Consider the following 14,215-nt stretch of genomic DNA (forward strand, 5'->3'; position numbering starts at 1 on the left):
ACTTTTGCAGATGGGATGGTTGATGAGCATCGGTCGAGGAAAGGAAGCCAAAATAATAAGTTTCAAGGAAGTCCATAGGGGTCCACGACCGTGGGATTAGTTACTATACTGGCAAATCAAGTGATAATTCTTGTAGATCTTGAAGCGATTCACCATGTAGTTGGTGATGAAGACCACTCTCCCGCCACTCCTCCTAGCAATTGAAGTGTTTCATCTTTATCTTTTGAATTTACCCTCCATGTCTATTGTTTTTTTTTTCTTTTCTTGCTTCTATTTTTCTATCTTTTTAGTTGTATTTTCCCAAGGGGGTTGTTTTGTTTTAGCTTGTTCAGCTTTCTATTATTTGCATAATATCTTTTATCATGTTTTACATTCCTTTGGAGCTCACTGCCTTCCTTCCCAATCATGTGCAGAATCACATCCACAGCCATGGGTAACCTTGCCACGGCCATGGAGCAGGACACGCTCTGACCCCGCTATGTCTACCACTCTTGGCTTTCACTGCAACATCGTCACTTGGTTAGGAATGTGTTGTTTTAATTTTGCATTCCCTTTTTTTTTATGAGTTCTTATTGTGTACAAGTGTTTGGGAAGGGGTTCATAATTTTTATTACTTGTATTTACATGCTCATGTGCCTATGCTTATGATGGTTCATTTTGAAGTAGATTGGTATTTTGTGTTTAGGAGAACTTCAAACATCTTAATGCCTGTTGTCACCTGACAAGATCCCCTTGCTTATATCCCACAAGTGCACGGGTTTGTCGAAGTAATAATCCCGGGTGAGCGGGGTCGAATCCACAGGGAGTAGGGAGTGGAAATACTTAATTTGATTCTTAGCTATGTGGAATATCAATAGTGATAAGTGTGAAATTGATTCAATTCTCAGCAATAAAATCAACAAGTGAAAGAGCAAAAGTAAGAAGAGGGTAAGGCAATCGATAAAGATGGGGTACTCGGATAATGCTTCACCTAGGATAATCACTTCAAGTGCAAGAACTCTCTATTATGCTTCCTAATCAATGCAATGGTGAGTCGTGGAAATCCTTACATACATAGTCCCAAATCTAAGGTCAACTATGCCTAACTCTATACATGTCCCGGAGGAGAAATCGAACAATCTCAACACCTCGCACTCGCATAGAGTTGCAATGAGCTCTAGGGATTCCAAGTGATAAATCTCTTCCTAAATATAGACCTAACCCTTTGGTCTAGGTGGAAGGTCCCTAGCCACAATTAAGCCCTTGATACTAAGATCCTCTCAACGCTTCACTCCATTGCACGCCCAACTAGGCCCCAGCGGAGGTTCATCCCTTAGACCATTCACTCTATTATGGTTGCAAAGAGCTCGAGAAACGGAGGTAGAATTTATCACGTCTGAGGAGAAAGGGGACGCTCCTGTACCTCTCGACTCACCCTCTCAACCCTCTCCAACCTAGCTTTGTCTAACGCTAGTGGTGTGTCACTCACTCACAAGGTTACCAACAAGAACTCTCAATCCTAGTGTCACTCTAGGGGAAATGTTCATACAATCAAGCATTCAAGGTTGGAACTCACAATAAGCATCAATTTATTGAAAGCATAATAAAGAAGTTCAATGAAACGAATACATCCTAGGGTTCACAATCATCCAAGTACCCACTAGGGGTTTAGCTCTCCATGGAGCTTAGTACAATCAAAGAAATCAAATGTAAAAGCAATGAATCCATAAAGAAACCCCCTCGATGGTCGTGTCGATGGTCTTGTGGAAAGTCCTCTACTCGTCGTCCAAGGATTCCTTCGTCCGGTATAGGATACGCCTCGATGGAAGCTCCCTTACCAACCTTCTTCCTAATGGAATCACGATGTCGGAGCCGTAGAACCTCTCCAAAACCTTGGCCAATACCCCTCGAAACCCTAGCCGAAGCCCTCTAACAAGTTGGGGAAAAGATGGAGAAAAGAATACCAAAATCGGGGCTGAATCGGCTTTAAATAGGGCTGGAATCGGGCAACTCCACGGGCGTGGACGGTACACGAGCCCGTGCGGAATTTCCACACGGGCGTGGGTAATTTCCACACGCCCGTGTGGATTCTCTGAAACTGACATTTTCGGCCGGCTGTGAACAGTAACTGCTACCGTGTTTGCTACAGTGCTTTGCTACAGTGCCTGCTACAGTACTATGCCAAAAACACTCCCGAATCCACTTTTCATCGAGGTAACATAAACGGGCACACGTTTATGCCGTGGATCGCTTTGCTTCTTCAATGGTGTACACGTTTGTGGAGCTCTTGTTCTATTTGCATAAGTCGGAATGCTCGAATGTGACTGCCTTTATGCCCCTCCAAATGGATGTGCCCACTCGAATACGAGGAGGTTGGCACACACTCTAGCATCTCACACCTGACCTATGTCTTCGCGTTTGAACCTTAGCAAGATTTCCTCCAAAATAGGTGCATTATGATCCACATTGGCCTATTTCCTTCATACTCGGCCTCACAACCCTACCTGCATAAAAGTAACATAAAAACACACATATTAGTGTAAAAACCCAAGAAAAGTAATGCTCAACATAAGGAATGAACACTTCGCATTCATATCGCACAAGCACTTATCATCACCCTACTTTGTTGACTTTTAAGGATTGAGCCCCATTGTATCATGTTCATGTTCTATGGCATGTTGTTTTTATTTCTATTTATTAAAAAAATGTTGGTAAAGGCTAGAAAGAGCTACCTCTTGTAAAGTACATGCAGCTATTCTCACAAGTCAGATACAAGTTATGCCCTAATGACATAAAGAGCTATCATGCAAGAAGTGTAAAAGCTACCACCTTATCTTTCTTCAGGTATAAAGAGCTACCATCCATGTAGAGTGAAAGCCACTTGACCGATCGATCAAGAAAGGGCTACCTCAAGGGTTTGTGTGCAGCTAATACCCAAATCACTGATTGTGTCATGCTGTAATTATGTTTCATGTCAAAGAAGTAGAAAGTAGAATAATTTGAGTGTAATTCTTGGCATCTATTCACACATGCATTTGGGGCTTATCCTTCATTTGTCAAGAATTGTTGCTTAGGGTACATCTTGCATTAAATGTTAAATAGACTATCCCTAGATTTAGAATCCCGTTCATTTTACTCTCTAGTGAACCTGAAGCAAAATCTTATACTTTCTCATTTTTTCCATCACTTATTTTTGCTTGAGGACAAGCAAACACTCAAGTGTGGGGATGTTTGATGAGTATTTGTTGCAACATGTTTGGAATGAGCATGTTGCATGTTAGGGACATGATTTTTATTAGTTTACGGGCTCATTTGAGTTGTAATTTCTTACTTTTGTAGATGGGGTGGTTGATGAGCACTGGCAAATGAAAGGAAGCCAAAATGATAAGTTTTGAGGAAGTTCAGAGGGGTCCACAGCGGCGGGATTAGTTCTCACGACCGTGGTGAACAATTCGAGGTGACACCTAGAATAGGCACGGCCATGGGACTCACTGTCCATGGCCATGGCTGCGATTGATAGGAAATGTTTCAATGGCTAGGGAAGTGCATGACTGTGGAAGATCTAGCCACGATAGTGGGTATGACAGTTTGAGTGAATACACAGAAAGACAAACATGCACGGCCGTGGGGACCAATTCTCACGGCAGTGGGAAGTACTTGGGTAATTTGGCGGGCCAATGACAGAGAGATGCACGGCCATGGACGGCCTAGCCACTACCATGGATTGTCATGCGATTGGGATATATAAGGCTAAAGTTTTAGAGGAAAAGGGAGCTTTTTCTTGGATAGAAAAAGTGGCTGCTAACCTAATTCAAAGAAGAAGATTGAACAAAATATAATAAAACAAATAAAATAAATAAATAAACATTACTAAATGTTGAAAGTGATTATCAACATAGCAACAAAATACGGAACCTAAGACTTTGAATAGTTTTAACAGTAAAACCCAAGTTCATTAAATAATTATATAGATGATTATTGGAAATAAAAAATTTGTATATACATAAATATATATGTATATATATAGATTTATATGTGGCGTACCTATCTGTCTAACACCAAAAACTAAAAACACCCAAAATTAGGCTTCCACAGAATACTCTATAATTTAGAGCACATTCCAAAGATATTAACACGTTAAATATACTAAACATACAAAGGGATATAGCGAGAATCAAAATCCCATACTAATAAACACAATACTCAAAATGCCCAACAATTTAATATATATATACACACACACAAATATATGTGTTAAAAAAACAATGGATGCCAGGAGTTCAATTCCACCCATCCAACTATATATATATATATATATATATATATATATTATATCAATAAATTAAACACAGAACTTTCACTAATCCCTATGGAAATCAAGCATCTAAAGACATGCAAGTAAAAGTCATTATAGTTGTGAAACATCATATTGGGTTATAGATAAGTAGCCATGATCATAGTTGAAAATGACACTCAATCACATAAACAATTGAAGTTTCAAATCAATCACAAAACTCAGTCAATGTTTATGCAACAAATAATGGGGTCTAAAAAAAAAAATAAATAAAAATCGTAAGTATAATCTAAGCTTATACAATATATGCATTATAAAAGCTTATGGTTTGCTTGAGGTTTCAGAACCTAGGAACGTATCCATCAACACATGGTACCCAAGAAAAACAATATATTCAAACAAACAAAAAAAATACTATGGATAGGCAACAACTAAAATTAACTCAAAATCTAAACATACAACCCATTAATCTAAAATATCAATCAATACCAGATCAAGATCTAGAAAGGAACAAAGATAACTCTACACTTGGCCAAAGATCCAATGAAGGGGAAGCTTATCTCAACAATATAAGCTACACATGACCCTCGACAATGAGGTCATTCTTCTGTCCTCACCGGCGGCACCACACAAAAAGGAAGAAAAGAAAAGAGACTAGATCTTTTCCCCTTTCTTTTTCCAAATAGGGATCTAAAACGGAAGAAACAAAGAGACAGTTAAAGTTTGGAAAACTGAAAAAAATAATAGAATATAAAAAGGCAAGCATCCAAAATTTAAAAGAACTATTCATTGTGTGGGGCCCACAAAAATGCAAAAGTACATTGACGTGGATCACATTCCTTAATTATGAAGATATTATTTTCAAAATGAATTTTGGCCAAAGCAACACAATTAGCTTATACAAACTTATTACATACTGTTATTTCTTCATTTATATGTTCTAGAATGCGATGTAGATGGGACTCGTGACAGTGTGCTTGTCAGACACCCATGATAATTCTCCTTGTTCATATACTCCAGAGCCTGGGTGAGCTTCAGTCATGGTGAATGTGATACTATAGGTAATTTGTTGTTCTAGTCGTGTGAAGCTCAAGCTATATTCCGAGAGATCCATTTTTACACTTGGTGGTTCTATGATCTTGGCATTATAGATTTCCCTTGCATCACCCACGTTTGTCAATGTTCTACTGACTGTGATCTTCGATGAGCTTGATCCTATTGGCACACCTATGGAGGGATAATTGAGTTGATCACCAGAGATGGATCTAGTACAGTCCTGGGTGTAATTTTGGGTGAAGTATTGCACCACTGTGCTGTTATTAGAAAAAATTCCACAAAGATAGGCAACATAATCATCCGATTCAATGTTATAAACGAGACCCGGATCCATGGCATTTGTTGCATTGACTTGCCCTGCACCTCGTTGGAGAATGTTGGCACTGTTTCTATAAGTTGCTTCATCGAACATTGGTTTTCCATCTAAGTCGAATGTGTTGGCTGTGGTGATGAGTGCTGATTGGATTTCTGAAGTTGACCATTTGCGCTTGTTGTCGTTCTTTAACTTGCTCATAATAAGAGCCACAATTCCAGAAACATGAGATGCGGCCATGGATGTGCCACTCATAAAGTTGAATGTCTTTGTTTTTAGACCGGATGGGAAGGGCCCAACTTCCACTGGCCATGCAGATAGAATATTCACTCCAGGTGCGGTGACATCTGGTTTCACAATGTTCCCATTATACTTGGCCGGGCCTCTTGATGAGAAGGCAGCTAATGCTGGAGATGGCCGAACTCCAAATATAGTGCCACCGAAGGTGATCTTTGCTGTTGGTTCAGAGTTTGTAGCAAAATAATCTTCAATTTGAAGGGCATCAATATGGCTCACATGTGATACTGGAAGATTATGAGGGGTTGAATATGTTGTGAATCCATTAGGTAAAAAGTTCATAATGATCATGCCAGCGCCTCCAGCATTCTTGATGGCATCACCTTTTTTAATGTTTTCTGTACCGCGTCCTACATAGCACATCACAATCTTTCCCCTAATGTTGATTTCATTTAATGAATTGTTCTGGCAAGTCATTTGGTCACTTTGCCCACCGCTGCCTGGAAAAAAACAAGGGAAGAAACTTGTCAATAACTGTGTTGGATAGATAGGCAGTTTCTCCATGGAATTCTTGCCCATTGCCGAGTGTCACAGTTGCTCTTATTCTTCGATCTGTGGTGGTTGCACCGACAACCATATCCCATGGAGCAGCACGACCCAATGTCTCTTGGCTTGGGCCATAGTTGCCAGCAGTTACGCAAGGAAAGATCCCCTTTTTGCATCGCCGCATATGTGCCAATAGCAACATCATCCATTCCAAAATGAATCTGGCAATGGAGGTTTTTGGCCCAATCGACATTTGGAGGATATGCACCCCATCTTGAATTGCTTGGTCTATTCCTGCTATGACATCAATTGAATCACAACCTATATCTATCCAACACACCTTGTACACTGATATGAATGCTTTTGGCGCCATCCCTGCAGCTCTTCCAAGAGCTTGGTCGAGGACTTCCGCATTATCCACAAAGTTTCCTGCTGCAATGCCAGCCACATGTGTACCATGACCTTGATCTTTGTCAATTGGTGGAATGGTACTAGGGCCATATTTGAAAGTTTGGGCGCCAATGACCTTATTATTGCAAGATGGCCTTTGAAAGTTACAACTTGCATTCCATCCTTTTGGGCGTGGTGGCATTCCTTCATCATCAAAAGAAGGATGGGGCAAGTGAATCCCCATATCCAACACTCCTATGATGATGCCCTCACCAAAAAGAGTTGCTATGGACCAAGCTCCAAATAACGTGCTCAAGTTTAGGAAGTTATGAGTGTACGTACTTTGGAGCTCGAACCGTTGGCTTGGATTCGCCCTTAGAAATCCTTCCATCTTCTTCATGGCTCTCACCTCTTCAGGTGTCAATCTTGCTGCAAACCCGCCAATTGCTTCTTTATATGAGTAAAGCAACCGTGGTTCACCTGTGTCTAGAGTAGAGTTGGGCAGAAAGGACTTGTGCCAATTTTCTAAATCCTCGGCGCCCAAGAAATTTGAGCCTTTTGGCTTCGATACGTGGACGATGTAGGTTTGGATTTGGCTAGTGTTTCCTCCATAGTCACTGACTACGGACAATGGTTGGCCGTGAACAAAGAGAACAATGTTAAATGAAAGAAAAAATACAAGAAGCAAGAAAGAATTAAAGCCACCCTTGAATTCTACCATTGCAGTGGTGTTTTGAAAGAGCTAATGGAAAGATCAAATAGCCAAGATGTGTATTTTTTGCAGTGGTTCATGCACTCGTGATATTCGAATATATAGACAAAATATCCAAGACTTAAAATGGCACATCGTTGAAAAGAATTTTTGGCATTTTTATTCATGGCAAACCCTCCGAATCTCATCAGAATTGTGTTATTTTTGCTATTAAGACATGGTACCACATTGAATTCAGGCACCAAAATATAATTGTCTTGGATGAAGGATCTCAATAATAATTTTTGAACTTCAGAACATGCTTAGGCATTGGATGCCAAGAAACCAATACTATCTTACTATTATTCAGAAAAGCATGCTGTATGGTGTGCTTTCTTATTGTGCATTGTCCTTTTGATTCCAATTAGGGAGTGTTTTAGAAAGTAAATTAATCATACAAATGTTCTCAGCTCAGTAGACTAATGTATATTATAAGAGCTATGTCTAAAAATAATGGAGAAGTTTACGGATGATGTAAGCAACCCTTTTATGCATTAATTATATTCACTTATATTGGGATAGAATCCAATGAGCATCAAGTTTAGGATGTGGACTATACATATTTGTCTGAGGCTATTGAACGTTGCATTAGCTTTATAGCAAATTAGCAATCACATGGAATTTGGATCATGAGCATGCAGTGTGCTCAGGAGTTGCTCTCATTCTTCTGAAAAGTTTTTCTCTTCTGTTTTTTCTCCCCCAAAAAGTGACTAAACAATAATAGACATTTCCAGAAACAATAGTTGTTATCATTGCACATGGTTTGTTACTTGATCAATAGTTGGTTACTGTTTTATGCAGCAATGTGGTAACAAGAGACTTACAGCTACATAGCACACAAGGATAATGTTGATTAATGTACAATATTATAGACGAGTGGATTTGTGCGAGGGAGCAGTGTAATACAGTATAAGATACAGTAAAAAAAACATATTTATTATTCATTTATTTTAGAGTACATTTGTGCCCCGAAATTCTGTTTAATATAACCAAGGCTCTAATTGTAATCAAATCACCCGTCATTTAAGCATATCTTTGGATTTTTATTACTGTATATATAGGACTCCAGCAAATCAAACCATAATATTATTTTTTTTAATAAGGTGAATAAACCACAAATTTATTAAAAAAAACTATAAAATTACCATTGAACTTAATCTTCGATATACAGTCGAAGCTTTTCTTCAAGACAGCTCGTGATTTTTCTGATTTTAATTTTTCCACATAAAACTGTGTTCTTGTTTTCTTCTTTTACTATTACCATTCATTATATCTAACAATTTATTAAATGGATGCAAATATATATTGCTTTTCAGAAAAGCACTTCTTTTTGTTGATTTCAAATTTTCAACTGAGTGAGGTTTAAGTCACCAAAGCCATCTTGGGACTAAACTTAGAGCTGATTATTTGCTTCAACAAAAAATTAATGATGGTGTAGACTTGAGCGTAGGTTGGTTTGATGTTATCATTGGTTTAGATAATTGATATAGATGTTCAAAGAGTTTTGATATTTTGTTCCTGAGGAGTGGATGAAAGCCCAAAGATAAAGCTAGTGTGTACTCACATGCTAACCTACTTTTTTTTCAATAACATCATTTCATTAATAAGACTAAAAATACAGTGGAACTAAATGCAAAAGTTCATTGTAGTGCAGACTAACAATATGGTGGAACTAAATGCAAAAGTTCATTGTAGTGCATCATATTCCTTAATTTTAAAGACATTATTTTTCACAAGGAATTTCCGCCAACGCATACAATTAGCTCATACAAGTTTATTACATATGATGATTAATTACTTCACTAATTCATGGGCTTAGAATGCGATGTAGATGGGACTTGTCACAGTGTGCTTGTCGGACACCCATGATAATTCTCCTTGTCCAATGACTCCGGAGCCTGGATGAGCACCATTTAAGGTGAATGTCATATCGTAGGTAATTTGTTGTTCAAAACGGGTGAAACTAAGGCTATATTGGGAGAGGTCGATTTTCACATTTTGTGGTTCTTTTGATCTTGGCATTATAGAGTTCCTTAGCATCACCTACATTTGTCACTGTTCTTCTGACAGTGATCCCTCGACGAGCTTGATCCCATTGGCACACCCTATTGAGGGATAATTGAGTTGCTCACCAGAGATTGATCTGGTACACTGGGTGTTGTCTTTCGTGAAGATTTGCACCTTTTGGCTGTTGTTAGAATAAATTCCACAAAGATAGGCAACATAATCATCTTGTTCAATGTTGTAGACGAGACCAGGATCCATGGCTTTAATTGCATTGACTTGCCCAGCTCCGCGTTGGACAATGTTGGCACTGCTTTTCAAAGATGCCTCATCGAAGATTGGTTCTCCATCTAAGTCGAATATGTTGGCTGTGGTGATGAGGGCTGATTGAATCTCTGTAGTTGACCATTTCCGGTTATTTTCATATTTTAACTTGCTCATAATAAGAGCCACAATTCCAGAAACGTGAGGTGTAGCCATAGATGTGCCACTCAAGAAGTTGAATGTTTTTGTTTTTAGACCGGACGGGAAGGGCCCAACTTCCACTGGCCATGCAGATAGAATGTTGACTCCAGGTGCCGTGACATCTGGCTTCACAATGTTTCCATTATTCATTGGCGGGCCTCTAGATGAGAAATAGGCTAACGCCGGAGATGGACGAACACCAAATACAGTGCCACCAAAGGTAATCTTTGCTGTTGGTGTGTCATTTGTAGCAAAATAAAGTTGAATTTTAATGGCATCTTTGTGGCTCACATGTGATGCTGGAATATGGTGAGGTGCTGAATATGTTGTGAATCCAATCCTATTAGGGTTCGCAAAGATCACGCCAGCACCTCCAGCATTCCTGACAATATCAACTTGTTCATCGCTTTCTGCTTTGCCTCCAACGTAGCACATCACAATCTTTCCCCTAACATTGATGCCATTTAAGGAATTATTCAGACAATTATTTTGTTCATTTTGTCCATTGCTACCTGGGTAAACAAGGGAAGAAATTTGTTAGTAATTGTGTTGTTGGGTTGATAGGCAGTTTCTCCGTGGAATTGCATCCCATTGCCGAGTGTCACAGTTGCTCTTATTCTTCGATCTGTAGTGGTTGCTCCAACAACCATATCCCACGGAGCATAGTGACCCAATGTCTCTGGGTCTGGGCCCCTCGTTACTAGCACATGTGCAGGGAAGATCCCCTTCTGCATTGCTGAGTATGTGGCAATAGCGACTTCATCCTCTTTAAAGGAATTGGGCCAGTTCCCCCCAAAGGACATTTGAAGGATATGCACCCCATCTTGAATTGCTTTGTCTATACCTGCTATGATATCACTTACTCCACACCCTTTGCCTTTCCAGCAAATCTTATACACTGATATAAATGCTTTTGGCGCCATCCCTGCAGCTTTTCCCAGAGCTTGGCCGAGGACCTCCGCATTATCCACAAAATTGCCTGCTGCAATGCCAGCCACATGTGTTCCATGACCTTGATCTATGTCAGTTGGTGGAATGGTCGTATTACCTCCTTTGAAAGATTGTGCCCCGATGACTTTATCATTACAAGATGGCCTTTGGAAGTAACAACTTGCGTTCCATCCTTTTGGACGTGGTGGCATTCCTTCGTCTACAAAAGAAGGATGGGGGAAGTGAATCCCTGAATCCAATACTCCTATGATGATCCCCTCACCGAAAAAGGAGTTGGTTGTGGACCAAGCTCCAAATATCGTACTCAAGTTTAGTAATTTATGAGTGTACGTAGTTTGGAGTTCAAACCGTTGGCTTGGATTTGCCCTCAGAAATCCATCCATCTTTTCGATGGCTCTCACCTCTTCAGGTGTCAATCTTGCTGCAAACCCGCTAATTGCTTCTTTATATGAGTAAAGCAACCGCGGCTCACCTGTGTCTAGAGTAGTGTTAGGCAAAAAGGACTTGTGCCAATTCTCTAAATCCTCGGTGCCCAAGAAATTTGAGCCCTCTGGCTTCAGAACATGAACAATGTAGGTTTGGAATTGACTAGTGTTTTCTCCATGGTCACTGACTATAGGCACTGGCTGGCCGTGAACCAAGAGAACAATGTTAAATGAAAGAAAAAATACAAGAACCAAGAAAGAAACAAAGCCACTTTCAAACTCTCCCATTTGAATGGTGTATTGAAAGAACTAATGGAAGAGATCAAATAGCCAAGATGTGGATGTGTTGTAGTGGTTCACTCACTCGTGAGATTCCAATATATAGACAATATTTTCATGACTTAAGATGGCACATAGAATTGAAGGAATTTTGAAATTTCCATTCATGGCAAACTCTACGCATCTCATCAGAATTATGATATTCTATTTTGCTGGTAAGATAGGGTACCGCATTGAAGTCAGGCACCAAATATAATTGCCTTGGATGAAGGATATCTCACTAATAATTTTGAACTGTAGAACATGCTTAGCCTTTGGATGCTATGAAATTAATATCATCATATTATTATCTAGAAATGCATGCTGTATATATGGCGCGTACTTTCTCTGTCTAGTGTCCATAATTTGACAGAGTATTCAATTCCCATTAAGTAGTGTTTTAGAAAATTAGTTAATCATTCAAAAGGTCTCAGCTCACTAAACTAATATATATTAAAAGATCTAATTATTCTAAAATAATGGAGAAGTTTATGGATGATGTAAGCCAGCCTTTTATGCATCTATTATATTCACTACTATTAATGATAGAATCCAATTAGCATCTAGTTTGGGAAAGGCTATGCGGTGTTTTTTTAAATGAATAAATTACAAATTTAATAAAAAAAAATAATATACGAATACAAAATAGATCAAGCAGATCAGGGTCCACTGAATATAGAAACGAACATGCAAATAAGAAATTAGTTATGATCCAAGAACTCAAAATGAGTTCATTCTCAAAACCTGCCTCACCATTGTCCTCCAATGTCCGGGATAATCCATGAACCTTTTCCTCTCCGATCTCCTGTTGGATCTCTGATCAGAAAGAAGGCTTAGTCTCTAATCTCCTCCGTCCCTCTTCTTAGGGAACTTTTGGGTAGTTTATGGATTTCAGGTAACAGTCTTTGATCTTTCAATTACTTAATTATCCCGAATTTCATTCAATTTGTTCCTATTTAATTTGCTGCCCGACAAGGATAATAATCTATTGGTTTTGATGTAAGATTACGCGCTTTGCTAAATTGGAGAACTTGCGCTCTTAGATATAACTAATCTATTTCAATGTTCAACTGTTAAAGCCTGCTCTGCTCTCCAACCATGGAGAAGAAATACAAATACAAACATATCTCAAGGTATAGATTATATTATTGCTCCATAAATAATGTGAGCTTCTACTGTACGTTGTCATGATTAGTTCTCTTGCGAATTAATTCTTTGTGAGCTTACTGGCTTAGTTTTTTGTTTTGCATGCACGTTATTTGCAATTGCTCTTTTGGGTAAATGAATGTTGATGATTGATAATATGGAAGCATTGTTATAATTTGAGATGGATTTAATAAGTCAGTGGATCGAGTTTGTTGAATTATGCTTAAGGTGTATATATTGCAATATACAATATTTAATTCACTGCATTAAATATCATTTATTAAAATTGCTTTTAAAAGCTATTAAAAACTATTAATTAGGTCAGATTCAAATCCATTAATTTCAAATCCAGGTCTAATACAGCTATATATCTATAAATGTTCTAGAGAAAATTTCATGTGTCGTCTGACTCTCAAAAAATTTAGTGACAGATACAAAACCATCAATAAAAATATTTTACTCTATTTTAATAAATCACATTGTACAGGCTTATTACAAAACCCAGAAACATATTGGTGCTTGTTCTTGATATAAGTCTTATAATTGAATAGTTATAGCTATGAGAGGATTTTAAAAATGAAAAGACATTAATGTAATAAGCACAACTTGTAATACAACTAATGAGAGCTTATCATTTGTAATTTCATTAATTAATGAATGATTATTTTATTTTTATTTGAAAAAGATGTCTAATTAATGAAATAGTGTCTCATTAGTAAAAAGTGAGTGTGTCTATTTAATGAAGTGGTGTCTCATTAATGAAATAATGTGTTTTTTATTGAATCCGGTATAATGAAGTGATGTGTCTTTTTAAACTGACACTCATTATCAAGTGGTGTGTCTCTTTACTAAACACCACTTCATTCCTATAAAAATAATCTCCCTACTATCATTGAAGTCAATCGAATGACAAAAATAAACTCCTAACAAGTTCATGTTCTTTGAGTGCATCAAAAAAATAGAAGTAAACTTTCACTTTTCAGTAAAAACTATTGTTGTCTTTGCTCGAGTTCGAAGTCAAACCATACTCAGGGGTCTTCATCGTATCCCAAAGGAAATTCGTCATTCAATCCATTTTGCATCCAAGGTTTGAAATTAGGTAGAGGCGAATTAAGCTCTAAGAAAAAGTGTTTCCACGCCTTGAAGACTCAGTGCACTACTTTTCTTTCTAATCTCTTTTCTCTTTATTCCTCAAAGAACCATCCCCACCAACAATCTTTAGGCTTAATTTCACTCTTGTAAACAAATGGCTTCTTTTGAAGGATTCGACTATGAACTTTGTGAAGTTTGGAGAGGTTTCGAGCGGAAACTTTCTAAGATGGCAAAAAGATGAAATTTCT

General features: G+C 38.3%; 3 protein-coding genes across 3 annotated transcripts; all 3 read right to left on the reverse strand.

Moving 5' to 3' along the window:
* Positions 1 to 5,213: 5,213 nt before the first annotated feature.
* Positions 5,214 to 6,356, reverse strand: LOC120258862 (subtilisin-like protease 4). The gene has a single exon (XM_039266317.1). The coding sequence runs from the start codon at positions 6,354 to 6,356 to the stop codon at positions 5,214 to 5,216; it is 1,143 nt and encodes a 380-aa protein (XP_039122251.1).
* A 4-nt stretch (positions 6,357 to 6,360) lies between these two features.
* On the reverse strand, positions 6,361 to 7,536 carry LOC120258870 (subtilisin-like protease 4). Its single transcript, XM_039266327.1, has one exon. The coding sequence runs from the start codon at positions 7,534 to 7,536 to the stop codon at positions 6,361 to 6,363; it is 1,176 nt and encodes a 391-aa protein (XP_039122261.1).
* A 2,082-nt stretch (positions 7,537 to 9,618) lies between these two features.
* Positions 9,619 to 11,699, reverse strand: LOC120258877 (subtilisin-like protease 4). The gene is made up of 2 exons (XM_039266339.1): positions 10,558 to 11,699; positions 9,619 to 10,483 (listed from the first exon to the last, which is right to left on the reverse strand). The coding sequence occupies exons 1-2, from the start codon at positions 11,697 to 11,699 to the stop codon at positions 9,619 to 9,621; spliced, it is 2,007 nt and encodes a 668-aa protein (XP_039122273.1).
* Between the last annotated feature and the right edge of the window lie 2,516 nt (positions 11,700 to 14,215).

This window comes from Dioscorea cayenensis, chromosome 1 (genome assembly GCF_009730915.1).
Source record: "Dioscorea cayenensis subsp. rotundata cultivar TDr96_F1 chromosome 1, TDr96_F1_v2_PseudoChromosome.rev07_lg8_w22 25.fasta, whole genome shotgun sequence".
NCBI lineage: Eukaryota > Viridiplantae > Streptophyta > Magnoliopsida > Dioscoreales > Dioscoreaceae > Dioscorea > Dioscorea cayenensis.

Coding starts and splice junctions, on each gene's coding strand:
- LOC120258862 (XM_039266317.1), bottom strand. CDS start 6,356: ATGACTTGCCAGAACAATTCATTAAATGAAATCAACATTAGGGGAAAG.
- LOC120258870 (XM_039266327.1), bottom strand. CDS start 7,536: ATGGTAGAATTCAAGGGTGGCTTTAATTCTTTCTTGCTTCTTGTATTT.
- LOC120258877 (XM_039266339.1), bottom strand. CDS start 11,699: ATGGGAGAGTTTGAAAGTGGCTTTGTTTCTTTCTTGGTTCTTGTATTT. Junction 10,484..10,557: donor ACTAACAAATTTCTTCCCTT/GTTTACCCAGGT, acceptor CATCAATGTTAG/GGGAAAGATTGTGATGTGCT.